At 42.5% G+C, this 21,567-nt stretch overlaps 1 protein-coding gene across 1 annotated transcript; it reads left to right on the top strand.

The window, feature by feature from the left end:
* Positions 1-766: 766 nt before the first annotated feature.
* Positions 767-4,580, top strand: LOC129725072 (uncharacterized). The gene is made up of 3 exons (XM_055680476.1): positions 767-2,698; positions 2,767-4,437; positions 4,485-4,580. The coding sequence occupies exons 1-3, from the start codon at positions 767-769 to the stop codon at positions 4,578-4,580; spliced, it is 3,699 nt and encodes a 1,232-aa protein (XP_055536451.1).
* Positions 4,581-21,567: the final 16,987 nt, after the last annotated feature.

Raw genomic sequence — 21,567 nt, 5'->3', positions numbered from 1 at the left:
AATTATATTGTTACAAACAGTCGTTCCACAGTCCGGAACATTATTAAATTTAGTTGTGCTCACCACGTAGTAAGTGGTATAGATATAAAGCAGGTTATAAGGCGAAGGAAATACTTACCGCTAATCGTTGTTCATCGCTGGTGGACCTGAAAAGAGAAGAAATAGAAGGTTGCCTGAAAGGTAGAATGAATTAGTAGAAGGATCTCGGATATAAAAACCAAGAAACACTGAATAACTTTGTAGCTGCTAAGTAAGCAACTAAAAAGACGGTGTTTGTTTCGACGTCGGGAACATTCTACAAAGTTATTCATCCTGAGTTGGATGATTCGTTAGCCGTCGGAGGTTGCCGTTTCGGATACCACTTGGAAGAGGATTTTTTTCAACAACTTACTACTGATAGGTTGGAGTGCAGCATCGAGTACGAAGTCGAAGTACAGTAAATAAAGTCAGTACACTATTTTATTCTGTCATCATCGTCGGTCGCGAGCTGCTGAATATAAGGATAGTAAATAAACATAGTTAGCTGTTAGGAGAATAGGCCCGCTCTCGAAATGTCAGACTTTAACGATAATTTACCCGGGGATGCGGCTTCCGTTACCAACGCAAAATATTGCCTAGACCAACGGTGACGGGAATTCAACATCCGGTGCCGTTTTATTCAAATTCAGGAGCGAACGCAATAGGCTCAAGTATAACCGGTTTGATTACTTCTCACCCAGCACCGGCGGCGCACGGAAATTGCCCTGTCTTACCACCGATTAACCCAATGCAGTATTCAATAGCTTCTAATGGTCCTCCACAGTTGCCTTCAACCACTATCTCCTCAAGTCTGTTTCCGGGAATTCAAAGCTACCCAAACGCCTTCCCCGGTTATCCAGTATTATTTCCGTATACTGGACCATCTGTAGTACCGACATCCATGGTGGTCGATGCGGCTGGGATTAACCATTTAGTTGGTCCGTTGGGACCAACGTCGGGTAATGTTTTTCCGGGAATTCAAACCCATCCGGGACCAATCGAAGGAAATAGAGTTAACCCTTCAGTCGCATTGTCAGGACCGACCAATGCGCAACTGGCAGCTCGGCAAGTAATGCCCCGAGACTTACCGAAGTTCGTCGGAGAGCCCGAACAATGGCCTATTTTTTATAGTTCCTTCAAGAACACGACTGAAGTCTGTGGATATACGGAAGCAGAGAATCTGGCCAGACTGCAGCGTAGCTTAGGAGGTTCCGCCTTGGAGGCAGTTAGAAGTCGCCTGTTGCTACCCGCGTCTGTGCCATACGTAATGGAAACTTTACAAAAGTTGTACGGAAGGCCAGAGATATTAATCAGTTCTCTACTAACCAAAGTGAGAAGCATTCCTCCACCAAAGGCGGATAACTTAAGCACTATTGTGGCTTACGGATTGGTGATTCAAAACCTCGTCGATCATATTATATTGACTGATCAACAGGCGCACTTCTCGAACCCGATGCTGCTCCAGGAGCTGATCGATAAATTACCTGCCTCGCTGAAATTGCAGTGGGGAGCGTTCAAGCAGGCACACCTGCACGTTAACCTTGCGACGTTTAATACCTTTATGTCGGGCTTAGTAAATTTGGCGTCGGAGCTGAGTGTCGGAGTAGAGTCTGCGCAAAATTACAGCAAGCAGCATAAGGCGGAAAAGTTTAAGCCAAAGGAGAAGTTGTTCACTCACGCGAACGAGCTGCCCACATCAACGAAGGAAAACACAGTTGGGGAGATCTCATCTAAGCCTTGTTCGTTTTGCGAGCAAAATAGTCATCAGATTCTGAACTGCGTCAGTTTCAAATCGTTGGACATTGGTGGTCGTTGGAAGGCAATACGACAAAAGAATTTATGCCGGTTGTGTCTAATACCGCATAGAAAATGGCTATGCCGTTCGAAGAAGGAATGTGGAGTAGATGGATGCCGAGTTCGTCATAATATGTTGTTGCACAGTAGTCGGAATGAAGCGGTAGATGGCGCAAGATCCGCTAAAACCGTTCACCATAATCATCACCACACAAAATCATATTCGTTGTTCCGGTATCTCCCAGTTACGCTGTATGGAGACGGGAAGCAAGTCGAAACTTTCGCATTTCTAGATGATGGATCGTCATCAACGTTGCTTGAAGAACAGATCGCGACACAGTTGGGTATCGAAGGTGAACCTGACAACTTATGGTTGAGTTGGACTGGGAAGATCAGCAGACAAGAGAAGACCTCCAAGCGGTTGAGCGTGAAGATATCCGGGGTTGGTAAGCAGAAACTATTCCAGCTGGGCAACGTACGGACCGTACGGGAGCTGGGGCTTCCCAGTCAAACGCTGAATTACAAAGAACTGTCGAGTACCTTTCCGCATCTGCAAGGACTTCCCGTTGCTAGTTATACCAATGCCAAACCAGGCATGATTATCGGTCTTGAGCACGTGAAGCTGCTCACTAGTTTGAAAATTCGCGAGGGCAGCTGCAGCGAACCGGTGGCCACTAAAACTAGGTTGGGGTGGTGCGTGTATGAGAGAAATTCCGGGGACAGAGGGTCCATGGAACAGCTTCACCTGCATGCTCGAGTTAGTATGAGCAATAGCGACTTGTATGACTCGATGCGAAAGTTTTTCGCCGTTGAAGATGCCGTAGTGACAAAACAGATTGAAGCCGAGGAAGACAAGCGGGCACGCAGTATTCTGGAAGCAACCACGGTGCGGAAAGAAGCCCGTATGGAAGCGGGATTTTTATGGCGTATAGATAACGTAAAATTTCCGGATAGTTTTCCGATGGCGGTAAGCAGGTTGAAAGGTCTGGAAAACGGTTGGCTAAAGATCCTGAGCTTCGCAGGAAAGTGAATGAGCAGATAGAGAGCTACGAGAAGAAGCAGTACGTCCGTAAGGTGTCACCGGAGGAACTTAAGCAAGTGAACCCCGAGCGTGTGTGGTACTTGCCCTTAGGAGTGGTAACGAATCCCAGGAAGCCAAACAAAATTCGGATGGTGTGGGATGCTGCTGCCAAGGCTAATGGTGTCTCATTCAACGACATGCTGCTAAAGGGTCCGGATCTACTGGTTTCGCTTGTGGAGGTATTGCTGCGGTTTAGGGAAGGCAAGATCGCAGTGTGCTTAGATATCCGAGAAATGTTCTTGAGGATTCTGATTCGTGAGGAGGATAAGTGGTCCCAATGTTTTCTATGGCGCGCCAGTGCGGAAGATGAAGTGCAAATTTTTGTTATTAACGTCGCCATGTTTGGGGCAACTAGTTCTCCCTGCACAGCACAGTTCATAAAGAACAAAAACACACTTGATTACGCAGAACTTTACCCCAAAGCGGTAGATGCGATTATTAGGAACCACTACGTCGATGACTTTCTCAGCAGTGTCAATTCTGTGGAGGAAGCCGTACAGCTCATCCGGCAAGTGCAGCTTATACACGCAGCCGGTGGATTCGAGTTCGGAAAAATTCTATCCAGCTCACAGGAGGTGCTCGATCTACTCGGGGAGACTGGTACGTCTGACAGCAAGTCACTCAATTTAGAGAAGGAACGGGTCTACGAGCGAGTCTTGGGCGTGGTATGGGTTCCCAGGGCGGATCACTTCACTTTCGACCGAACAGGGCTGGAAGGAATTTTAGAAGGCGGAATGTTTCCAACGAAGCGCCATGTTTTACGCACAGTTATGAAATTATATGATCCGCTGGGATTCGTAGCGCACTTTGTAGTGCAAGGGAAAATAATAATGCAAGAAATCTGGCGAACGGGTACTAACTGGGACGAGCCCATATCAGAGTCTTTGCACAACCTGTGGAGTAGGTGGATCGAGGTGTACCTGACGATCAGCGAGGTGAGGGCTCCCCGATGCTTTCTTGGTCATCTTTTGCCGGAGGAAATCGACGAAATAGAACTACATGTGTTTACGGACGCGAGCGTAGCGTCCTGTGCTTGTGTGGCCTATCTGAGGATGTCGTATAGCGGAGGCGGCTGGTGTTCGCTGGTTGCAGCAAAGACAAAAGTTGCGCCACTTCGGGCGCTCTCAATCCCCCGCTTGGAGCTTGAGGCTGCCATGATGGGATCACGCTTTTTGCAGAAAATTCGTACGGCACTTACCCTCAACATTCGAAGACACTTCCTGTGGACGGATTCAGCTACAGTGCTCGCATGGCTCCGCTCAGACAGTCGTCGATATCACCAATTCGTTTCTTTCCGGGTTGGAGAAATTCTTTCGCTCACCAGCGTGGACGAATGGCGCTATGTACCATCGAAGCTCAATGTTGCGGACGACGCCACAAAGTGGAACTCGGGACCCTCATTTGACCCAGAAAACCGTTGGTACCAGGGACCACCGTTTCTACGAAACCCAAAAGAGCAGTGGCCTGGGCAGTCAGTAGTGGAGGATGAAGCGGATGTAGCATGCGAAGAACTACGTTTAGTAGGCGTACATCAAGCGGCCGAGGTAGTAATTCGCGTCGAGCGCTTTTCCAATTGGGATCGTTTGCTTAGAGCGATGGCTTATGTTCACCGGGCAGTCAGGATCTGGAAGCGAACTCTAGGGAGAAAAAGTCGCCGGGCATGTCCTGGATCAGGAAGATATCGTGAAGGCGATGGGAACACTTTGGCGCCAAGCACAGAGTCCGGCTTATGTGGAGGAGGTTCACGCGCTAAACCATGGTTGCAGCGTGGGCAGAAGTAGCCCACTGTACCCCCTAGTTCCGTTTATTGACGAACACGGAGTCGTACGCGTTGGAAGTCGGATTGGAAGCGCACCGCACATTCCCTACGCAACAAAGTATCCCGTAGTGCTGCCGAGAGATCATCGCATTACCTTCCTACTGGTACAGTCGGTTCATCGCCGGTTCTTGCATGCTAACGGAGAAACTGTTTGTAACGGGCTGCGACAAGAGTTTTACATCCCGAAGCTTCGGGTGTTCGTGAAAAAAGTAAGTCGAAGTTGTCAGTACTGCAAGGTGAAGAAATCAACTCCCCGGCCACCATTGATGGGACCTCTGCCGAGAGTACGCCTAACCCCATTCATTCGGCCATTCACATTCGCCGGTGTAGATTACATGGGACCCCTCGAAGTAAGAGTTGGACGATGCGTCGCAAAACGGTGGATTTGTTTGTTTACATGCCTCACGGTGCGAGCAGTCCATCTGGAGCTGGTCCACAGTCTTTCGTCTGCATCTTGCGTGATGGCATTCAGAAGATTTGTAGCCAGGCGGGGAGCTCCACAGGAGGTATTTTCGGACAACGGAACAAATTTTGTGGGAGCCAATCGCCATTGTTCAAGACTGCGCCGCCACATTTACCAATGCAAATACTCAGTGGCATTTTAACGTTCCTGCGGCTCCGCATATGGGAGGACCATGGGAACGCATGGTGAAGTCGGTGAAGGTAGCGATGAAAGCTGTGTCGGATAGCACACGTCACCCTAGCGACGAGGTGTTGGAGACCATCATGCTGGAGGCCGAAGCAATTGTCAACTCACGACCGCTGACTTATGTTTCTTTGGAGGCAGAAGACGACGAAGCGCTCACACCAAACCACTTCCTTCTATACGGACGGACTGGGTTTAAGCAACCGATAACGGAACCTGTTCAGGGAAACATTCTGCGAGACAGCTGGAAACTAGCGCAGCATATCATCGACGATTTCTGGCGCAGATGGGTGCGGGAATATCTCCCGATGTTGACGAGGCGAACGAAGTGGTTCGAACCAGTGAAGCCGTTGAAACCAGGTGATCTAGTCGTGATCATCGACGAACAGGCGAGAAACCGATGGGAACGAGGGCGTGTACTGGAGACGTTTCCAGACAAATCCGGGCAAGTTAGACGTGCCACAGTGCAGACAGCTAGAGGAGTGCTTGCTCGACCCGCGGTAAAGCTGGCGGTACTGGACGTCACCGGCAAAGAGGATACGGGTGTAGTGACTCCGGAAACGGAAGTGGCTCACGGGTCGGGGAATGTCGCGTAACGTTCCAGATTTGTGCCGCCGTCTACGCTCGGTAGACATGTCACTATCACCACCGACCACGAATCTCAAGGGTTCCTCAACAGCCGTTAAATCCGTTGGGTGTTGTTCCTACAGCAATACGACTACGAAATTGAACACTATAAGGGTACAGAAAACAATTTAATTCAATGTGGCACCATTACGCCGTAGCAAGACACCGGACGAAAAGGCAGTAGTTCGGAAAGATCCGTGAACTTCGAGACCAGAATAAAGAAATATATGTTGAAGGCAAGTATGTAAAAAGAAGTGGTTAGACTTCTAGAGTTTTTCCTGTCGAATTCAAGGGGGACGCTGTATGTAGAACACGGGTACCAAAAGCGTTAATAGATTTGGCGCTAAGTTATTTGGACGAGGAGTTGGCGTGTTTAAATCGTATATGACTGCAAAATGGTCAGTCTATTGGAGAAGTGTGTGGAATGCTTGCTAAAGGATTATGAAAAGTTTTCTGGTCTGCCAGTTAGCGAAGAACAGGAACTTCAAACTGGCAGGAACATGCCGCAATATATTGTCAAAAAAGGAAAATCAAATACTCTCACTGGATCTTTGGGGTCCATTACCAATAGGAGTGGCTGTAGTCAAGCACATTCAGGTAATTCTCGATATATTAACAAAATATGTTACCCTAGACAGCATCCGCAAACAAATTCCAACAGTCAGACTGCATGCAGATTATTTAAAAAAAAAATTAAATTCAGCGCGAAACGAGAAAATATGAAATCTTCAATAATTTATTTGTTTCCCTTAATTGCTGTTTAATTTAATATCGGATGTAATCTCTGTGCTACCCCAACAGTGGGGATTAAGGCGCACGGACAACATAGTGAAAGCCGTTTACACACTGTAAACTAGAAACGGCCAGGAGATTGGTTGCCATCCATATCCATATCCATATAAAAGGTTCCCGGACGAACACATATGATTCGCATAGAATCTCTAGGATGCCTCACATTATTGGAATCGTGAGCGTCCTCGATAAGAAAAAAAAATCACAGGAAGGTTGTATGCAAAGCCACGACCGCAAGGTTGAAGTAGAATACTTTTACAAAAGAGATAACCCGGCTGTTTGCGTGTCAGTCATTTTTTCTAGTAAATAAACGTTGACAGTTCATTGGCAGTATTGTAATTTCTTTTTGTTTGATATTTTGAATGAAGTTCGTTGAATATTTTTAAATTTTGTGCAAATGTGAAGCTGAAGTGCTGCCGAATTGTAATATGCACATTTAATACGACATCATTAAACGGGAACGGAACAAAGGCTACGGTTATGCAGAACGCGAATGACGGCTCGATGCGATTCGCCTTACTGTGGTGAAATGTATAGCTCTTTTTAAGGCGAAATAAAGCTATACAATTCAACACATTTCGTCTTGCCGAATCGCATCGCGCCGTTATTTGCGTTCTGCATAACCGTAGCCAAACACTGTATTATAGCGCAAAACGAGAAAATAATAACTCTACAAATATTCATTTGTGTTCTTCAAATTTCAGTTGTTCAATTTAATATCCGATGAAATGTCTGTTTATTATCTAATGAAGCTCTTATATAGGCCGAATGATGAATTTCCAATTTACTAGGTCCATAAATCTGCCGACCGTGCTTGGGAAAGCAATCGAATAACGACCAATCAGAGGTCGAATTTTGTGTTTTGACAAGGCTTAAGAATTTTCAATAGTACAATAGTTCAAATAATAAAATTACAATTTCATGCATTTGGTAGGAATCTTAGAAGATTTTCTAATCGATTGCTGCAAAAACGAAGGAAATCCATCGAAAACTAACCGATTTATTAGCATTTGAAATTGGACATATTTCTCACTTTTTTCAATTTTAGATTTTCATTTCACCTCCCTATGTAGCCGAACTTCCTGAGAGAAGTATTCTACTTCAAAATCCCCAAGAATGTCCTGTAAATGGGACTAGGATTCTTGAATAAGAATCGTGTAGTGATAGAATATAGAGTCTCCAGGGGTAAAACGCACCAGTCAACGAAAGCAGAATATATTCTTGTTAAAGTTGAGAGATAGAACCAAATAAATACTGATCAAAACATAAAAACTCTTATTTATTCATTCAAACTCGCATCTGCTAAAACTAAAACATTATAGAAAATGCATAACACACATTTTTTTTAGATGACTGTAATAATATATAAAAGTCGTCAATCGAAGCAAAATGCACCCTTGCTGGAGTAAAATGCTCCGCGACAAAGACGTAAGAAGCACCATGTAAATGAGGTAAAATGCACCACGTTCACGGGGCAGAATGTCCCACATTATTGGGGCAGTACAGCTCATTTTGTCATCTAATAATTGTCATTCCGCACACTCGAGCGGCATGGTTTTTGCATACACCGTTTTTGATTCCCTCTAGCACCGATCGTAGCTGTTCAACGGTCCATAACCGTCGATAGGACTTCGACGAAACGAAAACTTCTTTTGTATTTATTTCCATTTTCTGAGATTGTAGTGCTACCGACTAAGAAAACATAGATTCAAATAACAGAATTATTATTTAGTTTTTAAAATGTTTCTCCGTTTTAAATCGGAGGGGGTGCAGCTTGCCTCAACGGTGCTTACTACCCCAGGTACCACTACTCTGCCTTCGTTAACTGGTGCGTTTTACCTTAGGAGCCCATTCTCGCATCTTTTGTAATTTTAATCCGATTACGATAGTTTTAATGCCAAAAGATTAAGTAAATTATCTACTTTCAAATGAGTGATAGTGGTGTCCTGAAGAAATTCTCCCTCTCTCGGGAATTCGGTTTCCGGGGATATGTTCCAAAACTGAGAAATTTTGTAAGTAACGTTTGCGGTGAAAAATGGACTTTTTTCAGATGGTGATGAAAAAAAACTGAGACAGATAATTGAGTTGGATAAATTTCCCATTAATGGTAATTATATTATCTTATTTGCAAAAAAATTGTACGTCCTTGCGTGGGGCCTTCCGGCAGTTAACCGGAACATTCGCCATGGCGGACGAAAACATGCGTGTAGGCATTTATTAATTCCTCCTCCGTTTTCACGACCAAATTATTGGGATAGATCTTGCGCTTCAAGTTTGCCCAGAAATTCTCGATGGGACGCAGCTGGGGGACGTTTAGCGGTAGCTTCGGTACTTTGGTACCACATCGATATTCAGCCACTCCATCTCCTCCAACGACCGCTTCGAATAGTGGGCCGACGCCAAATCTGGCCAGAACACCGTGTCTTCGCCCTTATCGTACTTTTTGATGAACGAAGCAACTTCTGGCAGGCACTTCGTACTATTAATTTCCCCGTTCACGGCCCGCCCGGAGCGAAAGAAGAACAACTTTGACATCCCTTTCTCGCTGATTGTCAGCCACAGCCGCACTTTCTCGGAGAACTTGGTCTGTGAAATAAACTTCACCTCGGTGCTCACTTCCTTCGTATGAGAAGTGAAGTACGAAGTACCCTGCAAGTCGATGCCATCCAGGGTGAGATAAGTCTTGTCGTCCATCACCACTGCCACGTCGCGTTTCGCTGAAAAAATCGATTTGACCATTTTATTCAACCGCTGTCGCTGCGTCATTGCCTGCAGCTCCGAGACCAGTAGACGGGACTGTCGCTTCCTGACATGTATGTGCATATTCTCCAGATATTTTTTCACTGTTTCACCGCATGCACCAACCTCTCGGCCAAGTGCACGCAGCGATGTAGCCACTTTTCCCTTGGTCTTCCGCTTCAGCATCCTTTGAAACTTGTCGCTCAGGGTCGTTGGCCGTCCGGAACCGGGCTTTCTTTCGATGCTTTGATTGTTGTCCAATAGTGTCAAGATGTTGTAGATGCCGGAACGGGCATACCCGGCGTCCAAAAAGTGCGGCACGATGTCCGTTTTTGACGCGGCGGGGTACTGTTCTTTGAGCGCGCGCGCTTCTGAACAAAATAGCCTCACTTGCTTCGCCATCACAGTTAGAGTTTGACTGATAGAGCTTTCAATTTTTTTTGCTAACTCATGGGTTACTATGATTGATGATGCATGAGTAGTTTCGCCAGTGCGATAAAAGGTAAACCCATGAAAAATCGGCCATTTTTGTTCATTTTTTCACAACAATTGGTTAAAATTTTCTGAAATTACTTTCACAGGCCATTCTTCGGTTTTGGGTGTTGGTGATATGCCCTCAAAATAGTTTTTCCGGGCGAGCTTTTCACTGGAGGATGTGTTATCCAATGCACCTACCACTGATGCCGCCGCTATCGGCAACTTTTGGCGGGGGGGGGAGGGTGCTAGCATAGCTGGTAACATCTCCGCGAACCACGCTAGTGGTCTGGATTCGAATTCCAACGCCGATTTTTTTTTTCTGTATGGGGTTCCTCACTGCGACCAGAATCGTAGATCTATTGTGTCCCAACGCCGATAGAGATGTCGATGGTTGTGGGGTGACGTTATCCGCTCACAACCAACCCAACTGGTCTATATATTGGACTAGACTAGCCGACACCGGGAGATTTTTCGAGGCGCAAAATCTCTGGAACCACGCCTCCCATCGCATGAGAAAGTCAAACTGTTGGCGCCGGTATGTTTATCAATGGGTCGTAAGTTAGGGTCCTGAGTGAAGTTGCCTCCCCGGGCGTCGGTGGTTAGCACAACTAGAACTAGACCGACGGCAAATTAACGAGAATAAAAAAAGCAGTTTTTTACTAAGGCCGATGTTATACAGAAGGCATTGCGGTGCGATACGTGATCCATTATGTGGTTGTAAAGTGAGAAATTATATGCGGGGAATTATATCAACAATGAAAAATGTGCGGGTCAAAACACATCCCTAACTATTCACCGCGTTAACGCTTCTATTCGCTTTCTGTATAGCATCAGCCTAAGGAAAAAGCTACTACTGCTACTGGTACCCGAAGATATTAACTCTTCAAATAGGTGTTTGATTCGTCCTCAAAAGGACAAATTGTTATTGTTGTTGTTATATTTAATATCGGATATAATGCTGATCGTATCTCTTTGCTATCCCTGACAGCGGGAATAAAGCATTTTTCTGGACAAAATGAGGCAACTTTTCATTGGAGGAGGTGCCGGCTGATACTACTGATTCTGCTCGCTATTGCAAAAAGGCAGCTTTTTACTAAAAGAAGCGCCGCTGCATTGGCTGGCACTGCCACTAACGATGCTGATACCCGCTGTAACTGCTGCTGCTGATGCTATCCGCTGCCTCTGCTGTTGCTGCTAAGTAAGGACTGTTGTAGTCCTGTCTAGAACTAATATAACCAGTTTACGCTGAAACAGGCCAAAAAGTATATTACTGATTTACTAGGTCTATAGTTCTGTCGACCGTGCTTGGGAAAGTCAGCATTAAATGACCAATTAGAGGTCAAATTTTTACATTTTACTTTTGTCAGTTTTTTTACCCTAGAATGGAGTTCCAGTTATCGTACAAGCCACAGGAGCATTTTGAAGAACAAGCACAAGGTCTAGATTGAATTTTCGGCACACCAAGAACTTTGGTAAATTGCAATGCGCTTGAAATTATGACAAATTTAGTTCTACTTTTTCGATTTAGATAATAATTGAATTTCCATGAAAACATTCCTAAGAGTATCTTTTTTCAATGCAAGCTAAATAACTTTTGTTATTCTTGTTTTTACAAAATCAAATATGAATATGAATTTGAATAGTGGTCGTGAACCTCTTACTGTAAATAGCTTTAAAAAGTAATTGTTTTCGTTTGTTTAACCAAAACAGATCAACCCAGCCAACATTTTTGTTGCTATATTTTAGTTGCCAATGAATTATACGTTATTTTATTCCTTCAAACAACCCGTATATATTGCACTGAATAGCTATATACGCACTAATTTGGAGGCCATATACGTTTACCAATATTGATTCCGACGATTTCTTTCATCCTGTTATGTAATCAAAATAGTATAAAAGTTGATTTCTATGAATTTATTATTGCAAATATACGATAACACAGATAGATTTTATAACGATCTCATGGTACAATATACGACTTCTGGTTTAAATAATGAAAAAGGAAATGTATAATAATAATTAACCCACTTATATAACCTAAACATTATATTTTTACTTACTTACTACTCTCGAAAGTTTAAATTGTTTTAATAATATCACCCATCATTTGCACAATTTTGAAATCTCTTGCCCAGTTTTTAACCTTTCCACTTAGATTCGAACTCTCGATGATTATGTTAGAAAGTACTGGTGTAGTGTACTACACCACTTCAACTCTGATTGAGCTGGACATATTTTGCCTTCCACATGGAACGAAGCATCAGCATTTACAATATACTCTGCTCTCTTGGTAAAAAGTTAATACTCATATATATACAACATGCGTCACCAAAGTCGTATAAGAATGCATACGTAACAAAGAATAGGAATCATAATGTTTTAGTTCTAACATTTGCACTGACTCTCTGATGTTATATCCGATTGTTTCGACTTTCTACGATAAGGCGATTTTCTTCAGCTAGCTATACGATTTTAGTAATGTTGCTTCACCAGCCAATCACCAGTGTTGAAAGATTATTTCATTTATATAATAATTGCTACAAATATAATGATTATACTAGAAAAGAGCAAACTAAAATATTTTATTATTGTTTAAAAAAATATGTAAAAACCGAACGGTTTCATCCATCTATTATTATTGGCATCACTGTAATGAGAAACGTCAAACTAAAACAAAACAGGTCGCCTATTCAAAAATAATTCCCGGTTCAATTGGTAGCAAATCGTTTAAAAAATGTTTGCGGTCGTACAGTTTTTCGAGAATAACAAGTTTCAAGTGCTAGCGGTACCGGTGTCGTGGATAAAGAGTGGAAACTTGATGTGGCCGAAAATTGACGAGAAAATTGAGGCGTTACGGGCAACTGGAACTGAATTTCACGGTGCCACCAAACGTATTCCGGTCATTATTTCCAGAAAAGTTAGAAATTTTCTAGCGGCGGAAAAAATTGCAGATGAGCTAACCAAAAAAGAAGTGTCGGATGTTGAGGGAAAGATGGAAAAACTCAAGCCACCGAAAAAATCAATTTTTCCAAAAAACAAGAATTATAATACCATGCTTGCTGGTTAGTCTCATATAAAAAAATTATACTTATTTTGATTTCAAAAAGGCAATTCAGAAAATACCGAATAAAGGTCAAGAGCTTCCTGGTCCAACATCGATGGAATATTTTGACAGAAATTCTCAGGATACTTCAGAAGTAATGCATAATGAAATGCCACTTCGTACGCAGCAGCAGAGTGAGGAAATACAGCACACGCAGTCGGTGGAGATTCAGCAACCGATTCCATCAACACCTTTTGCTAGTTCAATGATATTGCAGATGCCACCTCCGGAACCACAAATTATAAATGTAGAACCAGCAAATACACTGATTATTGGTGAGTATACAAAACTATTGGACTTAAAAATATTTTCCGTTTCTTCTATTGAATAGATAAAATATTTGCAACGAAAAAAAAAACAAAATTATTATTATTTATGTTTCAGAAACATTGCCTACTCTTCATCAAAACAAAGAATCAATATATTGCACAGGAGAAGATTATTAGGTACTTTGTATCGGATGCTAGGACAGATCAACAAACTACGGATACTCAAATTATCACTGGTGAGAATGAAACCCATGTTGTTCGACGTACAAGTTATGTCACAATTTTTGAAAGTAGTCTTTTTTTGCGTCCCATGGGTGGATGACTGTTTTCATGTTTCTTGCTAAAAAAATAAATCAGTTTAAGAGAAACTAATAAATTTAATTTGACAGCGAACAACGAAGCTAACAACTATGAAGAGTTTAAAAAAGATTTGCAACAATTTATTCAAACTACGGTGGAATCTGTGGTGGAAAGGTGCTTTGATGATCATTTCTCCAAACTGACTGCTCTGATGCAAATGAACATTAAATCTTCTAACAAGACTACTCTGGAAGTAGATGACGACCCTGTTGAAAACCACCTGTCCATTGATGATGAAATTCAATTGCACGAGTGGAATGTAAAGTTGGGAAACGAAGATCTCTGCGAGAAATATGTAATATTTGCAATTGATACCTTCACATATTATTACTAATTAAGTTTTTATATAGCTAGTATATTTCACACGGATTATTCCACCAAAATCATACAACGGAAATGGGGACAATGCTTGCTACACGATCGTCGATTGCTTGTTCACAAGAGAGTTTTGGACTCGTTTTACCTGGACCGGTATCAGCAGAGGTAAAAAATCAAAACGAGGATTCCGGGAATTCGGTAATATTTTGCAGCTGTTGGTGAGATTAGTATGCATTGGTGATCCAACATACCATGCACAGAAATTGGAGAGTTTCTGTAGAAACCGTTTATTCAGGTACAGTAAATCTCGAAGCATAAACAAGAAGTTACGTAAGTCTGCTTGCCGTCCTACACGGAAAACGATAATAACAAAGAAGTTTCCTAAACATGAGGCTATTGGCAAGATCAAATGCGGAAATCCTCTTGAGTTAAACGAAGCCGACAGTAATGAAGAACACAATTCTCATGATGATAAAATGGATATAGAAGCTGCTAATGCTGATGTCGAACCTGTGGAGGAGTATGGTATGAGTTGAACTTATTTTGTTTAGTGCTGTTCATAATTAGTTGTTTTCGAACTACTAAGTTCCTTGATTTGTTTGAAGAGAAAAAAACGTTTGAATTTTATAACTTAACCTAAGATAACTTTTTTATTTTCCTTCGACAAATATCCGAAACATTAACCAAAGATAACTTAAATTAGATAATATTCAAACAATTGTATGTATAAGTGGTATAAATACGACACCTTCAGGTTTAGGGATTGCAACTAACTTGCTAAAAATGCAGTTGATATTAATTATTCGTTTCTCAGAAAATGAGAGTTTTGCTATGTACACATCTAGGTGCGATGAATTAAATGGTTCATCGAAATAGTTACTTCTTGATGATATAAGTTGTCCTTCAACAAAGTAACCTGTTTCAGTTTTAATTTATTTAAAAAATGCCATTATTTCGTGGTCATTGGTTAAAATCCACTTATCTTTGAATTTAGCGCATAGTGTAAGTTGTGGTAAAACCAATTTTTGTTCATTTGTCATTTTCTCATCTACAAACTTTTGTCGTGTAGAAATAAACGTTGGTGACATATGCTGTTGAAAGGTGCAGATTGATTGATAAGTTTGCAATTTTTCTGTTATGCGGTTTGCAACCTGAGCTAATGGATTAGGACCTGTTTGGATAGTTTTTTTTAAAGAATGCAAGCAATTTTCGAAAGGATATGCTGAAAGTGTTGACAGAGGACCAAATCTTGTCACCTCGTCTACTACATGGCATAAAATATGTATGTTACTTGTCATGAACTCAACCCCGTATAATGATTTAAATTGAATCAAAAAGTCGTTGAACAGCGATCGAGCAATTTCTAATAAGTAAGAATATTTACTAACAGAGCAAATACGAACGGCACACAAAAGAATAATAAAGTGAGTAAAGTATTTGTCAGGTAAATAATCCTTGAGTACAACTATACCAGCATAATTCAAAAAATTTCGATATTCCAAGCCTTTCCACAGCTAAACAAAATCCAAAGATCTCATTCGTCGATGAATTTCCATGGGAAATCGCACACAAACTAACAGATTTGAAATTTGTTTCTTTTGAAAAGTGCTCCATTTTGCGTTTATCGATAAACAGCCAGTGCGCCATCCATTGAGCAGTTTCTTCATGACTCCCGACTCAAGCAAGGGCAACGAATCAGCAACAATGATGTCCTCGATCATGTCAATTGGCAGCCTAATAAGTGGCGAGCTGCAACGTTGATGATTAGAGTATTCGTTCGCTCTAAACGACGCATCTGTTCGTTTGGGAGCATTGATATCAGGAAACACCATGGTTCGCGATATGTGAGAGTATGTGCCTTTAGTTGTACATTTGATACAACCGTATTTACAGTGGTGGGCACCGCTAACCGAAAATTTAGCGACGCTAATTGCTAAGTCGCTAACCGGAAAATTTAGCTCGATAATCGCTAAACGCTAAACGCTAAACCCACATTAGCGGAACTTTCGCTAATCGCTAACTTTTTAATATGTAAATAGTCATAGCGCTACATTTATTTCTCGTGTTTTGTAAGATTTGGACCACTTTCCCAGCCAACCAGATGTCGTATATAGAAGCATAGACTTAGTCGTAAATCAATATACTCCTAATCAGATTCGTATATTCTGGCAACAAAAATCAGGCTATGTTGAATGAATTTAAACCGTATTTAATAACAAGTCATGATTCATAAACGACTCAGCTTAAAGCATCGTATAAATCTTTTCAAAAAGTCGTAATCAGTCGGGTTAGTTCGTATATATTGCAGAGTCATGATCGATATATGATTTCAATTGCTTCATCCAATAAATCGTTAAAGTTGGGATACCTAATCGAATAAGGTGCTAAACGTAATCTCAATTAAACATTTACAATCAGTAGTGTCAAAAAAAATCGAATTTTACCGCTGTTGTATACACAAATAATACTCAATAAAAATGAATAGATTTTGTGAAAAAAACAATTACAAAGAATGAAAAAGAGTGGAACATACAGTCGTCTCCGAAAAAAATATACTGAATGTTATAAGCGTTCCAAAAATCAGGGAACTTGTTCGCTTTCTGACGATACTTTTATTGCATCGCAAAATGCAACTTCATTGAAGCAAAATGCATATTCGGAACAAATCACAATCGCTATGGAATATCCGGTAGCAGTGAATAAAAATATGATTCCAACCAGCTCTGACATCAACATTGCAGAGCAAAAAGGTAAGAAATACTTAACATTATAGTGTATCTATTACTGATCTCTTTATTACGGTTTTAGAAACGAGCTCTGATATAATCGGATCAATCAGAAACTGGGCTGTGAGTTTTCATATATCTCAGTCCGCTTTACAATCCCTCAATATGAATTTGAACGATAGCCTACATTTTAAACTTCCAAAGGATCCGCGTACTTTAATGGCAACTCCCCGCGTCATAGATATAAAACAAATAGAAGATGGCTGTTCATATTGGCATCAAGGCCTTGAATTTTGCATTGACAGTTTCTATCAACATTAATATTGATGGTGTACCAATATACAAAAGTTCAACGAAAAATTTCTGGCCGATATTGTTTAATATTCAGGAATTTTCTGATATAAAACCAGGTATCATCGGGATTTATTTTGGAACTTGTAAACCTAAAGACGTAACAGAGTATTTGAATCCGTTTGTAGAAGAGTTGATACAATTACTGGAGAATGGCCTGGAAATTGGTGGTCATCGGGTTTCAATAAGAATACGGTGCTTTATTTGTGACACACCTGCGCGTGCATTTATTAAAGGAGTGATCAATTTTAACGGTAAATACGCAGTGGTGGGCACCATACCGCTAATTCGCTAATTCGCTAATTAGCGACGCTAAAATTCAGTTAGCGATTTAGCGATTTCGCTAATTTTTAAGCTGGTTAGCGAAACTGTTAGCGTCGCTGAAATTTTGGCCTTAGAAGCCCTAATCGCTAATTCGCTAAATTTTGTAGAGAAGCGACAATAGAAATATTAAGAAAAACTGTGAATGTGGCGTACGTAAATTGCTTCGAAAGATGAACATACTTTACTGCGAAAGTTACTTTTGTCAGTTTTTTTACCCTAGAATGGAGTTCCAGTTATCGTACAAGCCACAGGAGCATTTTGAAGAACAAGCACAAGGTCTAGATTGAATTTTCGGCACACCAAGAACTTTGGTAAATTGCAATGCGCTTGAAATTATGACAACTTTAGTTCTACTTTTTCGATTCAGATGATAATTGAATTTTCATGAAAACATTCCTAAGAGTATCTATTTTCAATGCAAGCTAAATAACTTTTGTTATTCTTGTTTTTACAAAATCAAATATGAATATTAATGAGAGTGCAATTTATGTTCAGTGTATCATTTTTTTTTTTGACTGTCTTATCCCTCCATATGTAAACCTTGTTAACACTGCTGGCAACCTAAATGACAGTTTCAATTTCCTCTTTAATTCAAGACACCATCTTGTAGCAAAAGTCTGAATAATACACACGCGTTTCTTTAGTTGTTGAATTCGAGTAGCCTTTTTCTAATCCGAAATCTCTTTCCGCCCATAGGTTTTGGGCCCAGGAACGAATCCTGGACGCGTACTGGTTGTATCAAGTGGATTCCGGTCGTCGTGTCGTGAAATAATCGTGGAATGGGGGAACGTGAGAAAGAGGAGTGCTACCGCGTCGCGCTGTTCGATGGGGCCAACTTCCCAGCCTGGAAGTTTCGGATGCTCACACTGCTGGATGAGCACGATCTGGTGCAATGTGTGGAGACCGAGATTGATGATGAGCCGGGGTTGAAAATTGAGGATGGTTTGTCGAATGCCGTGAAGCTAGAGCGCGAAAAAGCCCGAAAGGAGAGGCTGAAGAAAGATAAAAAGTGTAAAACGATGATAGTGTCCCGGATCCATGATGATCAGTTGGAACATTTGCAAGGGCGTGATACACCGAAACAAATGTGGGATTCATTAGTGAAAATATTCGAACGTAAAAGTGTCGCAAAACGGTTGCATTTGAACCGGCAGCTACACGGGCTTCGATATACCGGTGGCAGTTTGCAAGATCACTTTGTGCAATTCGATCGTTTGATTCGACTTTTTCGTGGTGCGGGTGGTGTGATGGATGACATTGACGTGGTGTGCTGGTTGCTACTTTCGTTGGGTTCAGAATACGACACAGTGGTGACGTCAATTGAGTCACAGCCCGAAGAACAACTCACCATGGATTTCGTGAAAAGTAGGCTTCTTGATGAGGAAATAAAAAGAAGAAGCACGGTGTCGATTTCAAGTGGTCCAAACAGCGAACCAGCCGCATTTTCGGGTGCTGGCAAGAAGCAAGTGAAAAAGAAGAAGAAAACATTAAAGTGCTATGGATGTCAGAAGGAAGGGCATAAACTGGCAGATTGCCCACAGAAGAAAGATAAAAGTGATGGGAAGCAGTTCCCCAAATCGTCTGCGCACGTCGCGTGTGAACGAAAAGAAGGAGTGATTTTCTTGACTGACGGGCAAACGAGTTTGGGTGAACGACACAAAATACGGTGGTACATAGACTCGGGTGCAACCGAGCAGTCGGGTGATGTAGCTCGTACACTCCGACGTTTGCGGGCCAGTGTCGCCTGTAACCTGGAATGGGGAGAAATACTTCGTAACCTTCATTGACGATTGGTCGAGATTCACAGTGGTGTACTTGCTCAAATCGAAGGATGAAGTGGCTAGCTGCTTCAGAGACTACGAGGCGCAAGCAACAGCCAAGTTTGGATGCAACATTTCCCGCCTGCGTTCAGACAACGGTGGGGAGTATGTCGGCAAAGAGATGCGCTCATTCTGTCGGCAGCAAGGAATCAAGATGGAATTCACCGTTCCATACTCACCCGAGCAAAACGGGGTATGCGAAAGGATGAATCGAACGCTCGTCGAGAAGGCCCGTTCTATGCTGTTCGACTCCGGTATAGACAAGTCATTCTGGGGGCAAGCAAACGAAACTGCGGCGTTTTTAACAAACAGAAGCCCTACGTGTGCGATTGACATGAACATAACACCTGCAGAGATATGGAATGCGAAACGTCCGGATGTTTCGAAGCTAAAGGTGTTTGGCTCTCCGGCGTATTGTCATATTCCAAAGGAGATCCGCAAGAAGCTTGATGAGAAAAGCTGGAAAGGGATTTTCCTGGGCTACGGAGCAAACGGCTATCGTGTATGGAATGGCAAAGAGCACCGAATCGTCACAGTTCGCGATGTTATCATAGACGAAAACGCCAAGATGGAATCAAGCAAGCCAAAACGATCAAATACAACGATGATTCGTGTGTCAAATGGATCGTGTGCAGACATAAATCCCGAAGAAGAGGTCCATAGCGAAGATAGCGATCAGAATGGATCGAATCTTGACGGTGGCACCGAAGGAGAGGGTTTTGATACATGTGATGATACTATGTCCGATGAAGAAGCTACCGCAGAATCCAGCGGTGAGCTTAGTGCCGAACCAACGACGGGAACACGGACCAGGAAGCCTCCTGGGTGGCAGCGGGACTACGACATGACGTTCGCTGGGTTTGCCTTTGGAGTAATGGAATACGTCGACAATTTGCCAAGCACTGTAGCAGAGTTGAAGAAGAGGGCCGACTGGCCGAAGTGGCAAGTGGCCATTCAGGCAGAACTGGATTCATTGAGAAGAAACAACACGTGGGATTTGGTGGAGCTTCCCGTGGGTCGAAATGAGGTGTCTTGCAAATGGGTATTTAGGATTAAACCCGGGAACGATGGTGAACCAGACAAGTACAAAGCGCGTCTGGTTGCACGCGGTTTCAGCCAACGTCACGGTTACGATTACACTGAAACTTATTCTCCAGTTGCTAGAGTAGATACCCTGAGAACCTTGTTAGCTGTGGCGAACAAAGAACGAATGATTATCCACCAAATGGATGTTCAATCAGCTTTCCTCAACGGAGATCTTGCCGAGGAAATTTTTATGTCGCAACCAGAGGGTTTTGAAGTCGGAGAGGGACTAGTGTGCCATTTGAAGAAGTCGATCTATGGCCTTAAACAGACCTCGAAGGTTTGGAATGATCGATTCGATAACTCTATTACCAAACTCGGGTTCCTGCGAAGCGAAAACGATCCATGTCTCTATTTCCGAAGCCAAGGAGGAAAGAAGCTATTTTTGCTTCTGTATGTTGACGACATACTGATAATCGGCCATGACTTGAAGCAGATCGAAGCCATTAAAAGCAGGTTGTCCAAGGAATTCAGAATGACGGATTCGAAGGAGGTATCTTATTTCCTTGGAATGAAAATCCGAAGAAATATCGATCGGCGAATCATGAGGATCAGCCAGCGCAGATACTTGGAGACCTTATTGGAAAGGTTCAACATGGCGGACTGTAAGCCGATATCTGTTCCAATGGAGTGCCGCCTCCGATTGCAGAAAGGTGAAGACTCACAGCGTACCTCCAAGTCGTACCGGGAGTTGGTAGGCTGTCTAATGTATGCAACACTTACCACTCGGCCGGATCTGTTCGCGGCGGTAAACTACTGCAGCCAATTTCAAAGCTGTCCAACGGATGAGCATTGGGCGCATTTGAAACGCATATTACGATATGTGAAGGGGTCGTTGGATATTGGCCTAAAGTTTGAAGCTGATGACGAGGCACCTGTACTTTCAGTTTTTTGCGATGCCGACTGGGCGAACAACGTAGTAGATCGACGCTCAGTAACCGGATATATTCTGAAAGTGTTCGGGTGTACGGCTGTCTTGGGCACCAAAAAGCAGCAATCAGTATCTTTGTCGTCAACTGAAGCGGAACTGGTTGCCTTGTGTGCTTCCGTCTGCGAAGGATTGTGGCTCAAACGATTGATGAAGGAGTTGGGATACGAAATAGACACCATTCCATACTTTGAGGATAACCAGAGTACTATAAGAATCGTTCAGGAGCCGAAGGCCAGAAGTCGGCTTAAGCACATTGATGTTAAATATCAATTTGTCTGCGACTTGG

This window comes from Wyeomyia smithii, chromosome 2, assembly GCF_029784165.1.
Source record: "Wyeomyia smithii strain HCP4-BCI-WySm-NY-G18 chromosome 2, ASM2978416v1, whole genome shotgun sequence".
NCBI classification, from domain to species: Eukaryota; Metazoa; Arthropoda; class Insecta; order Diptera; family Culicidae; genus Wyeomyia; species Wyeomyia smithii.
The sequence above is the reverse complement of the archived record's forward strand: the minus strand, read 5'-3'. Positions and strand labels throughout refer to the sequence as shown.

Bases quoted from the DNA above. Each gene is read 5' to 3' on its own strand.
- LOC129725072 (XM_055680476.1), top strand. From the start codon at position 767: ATGCAGTATTCAATAGCTTCTAATGGTCCTCCACAGTTGCCTTCAACC. The intron at 2,699-2,766 runs GTGCGGAAAGAA...ATTTCCGGATAG, and splicing joins GTATTCTGGAAGCAACCACG to TTTTCCGATGGCGGTAAGCA. The intron at 4,438-4,484 runs GTAGTAATTCGC...TCGTTTGCTTAG, and splicing joins GCGTACATCAAGCGGCCGAG to AGCGATGGCTTATGTTCACC.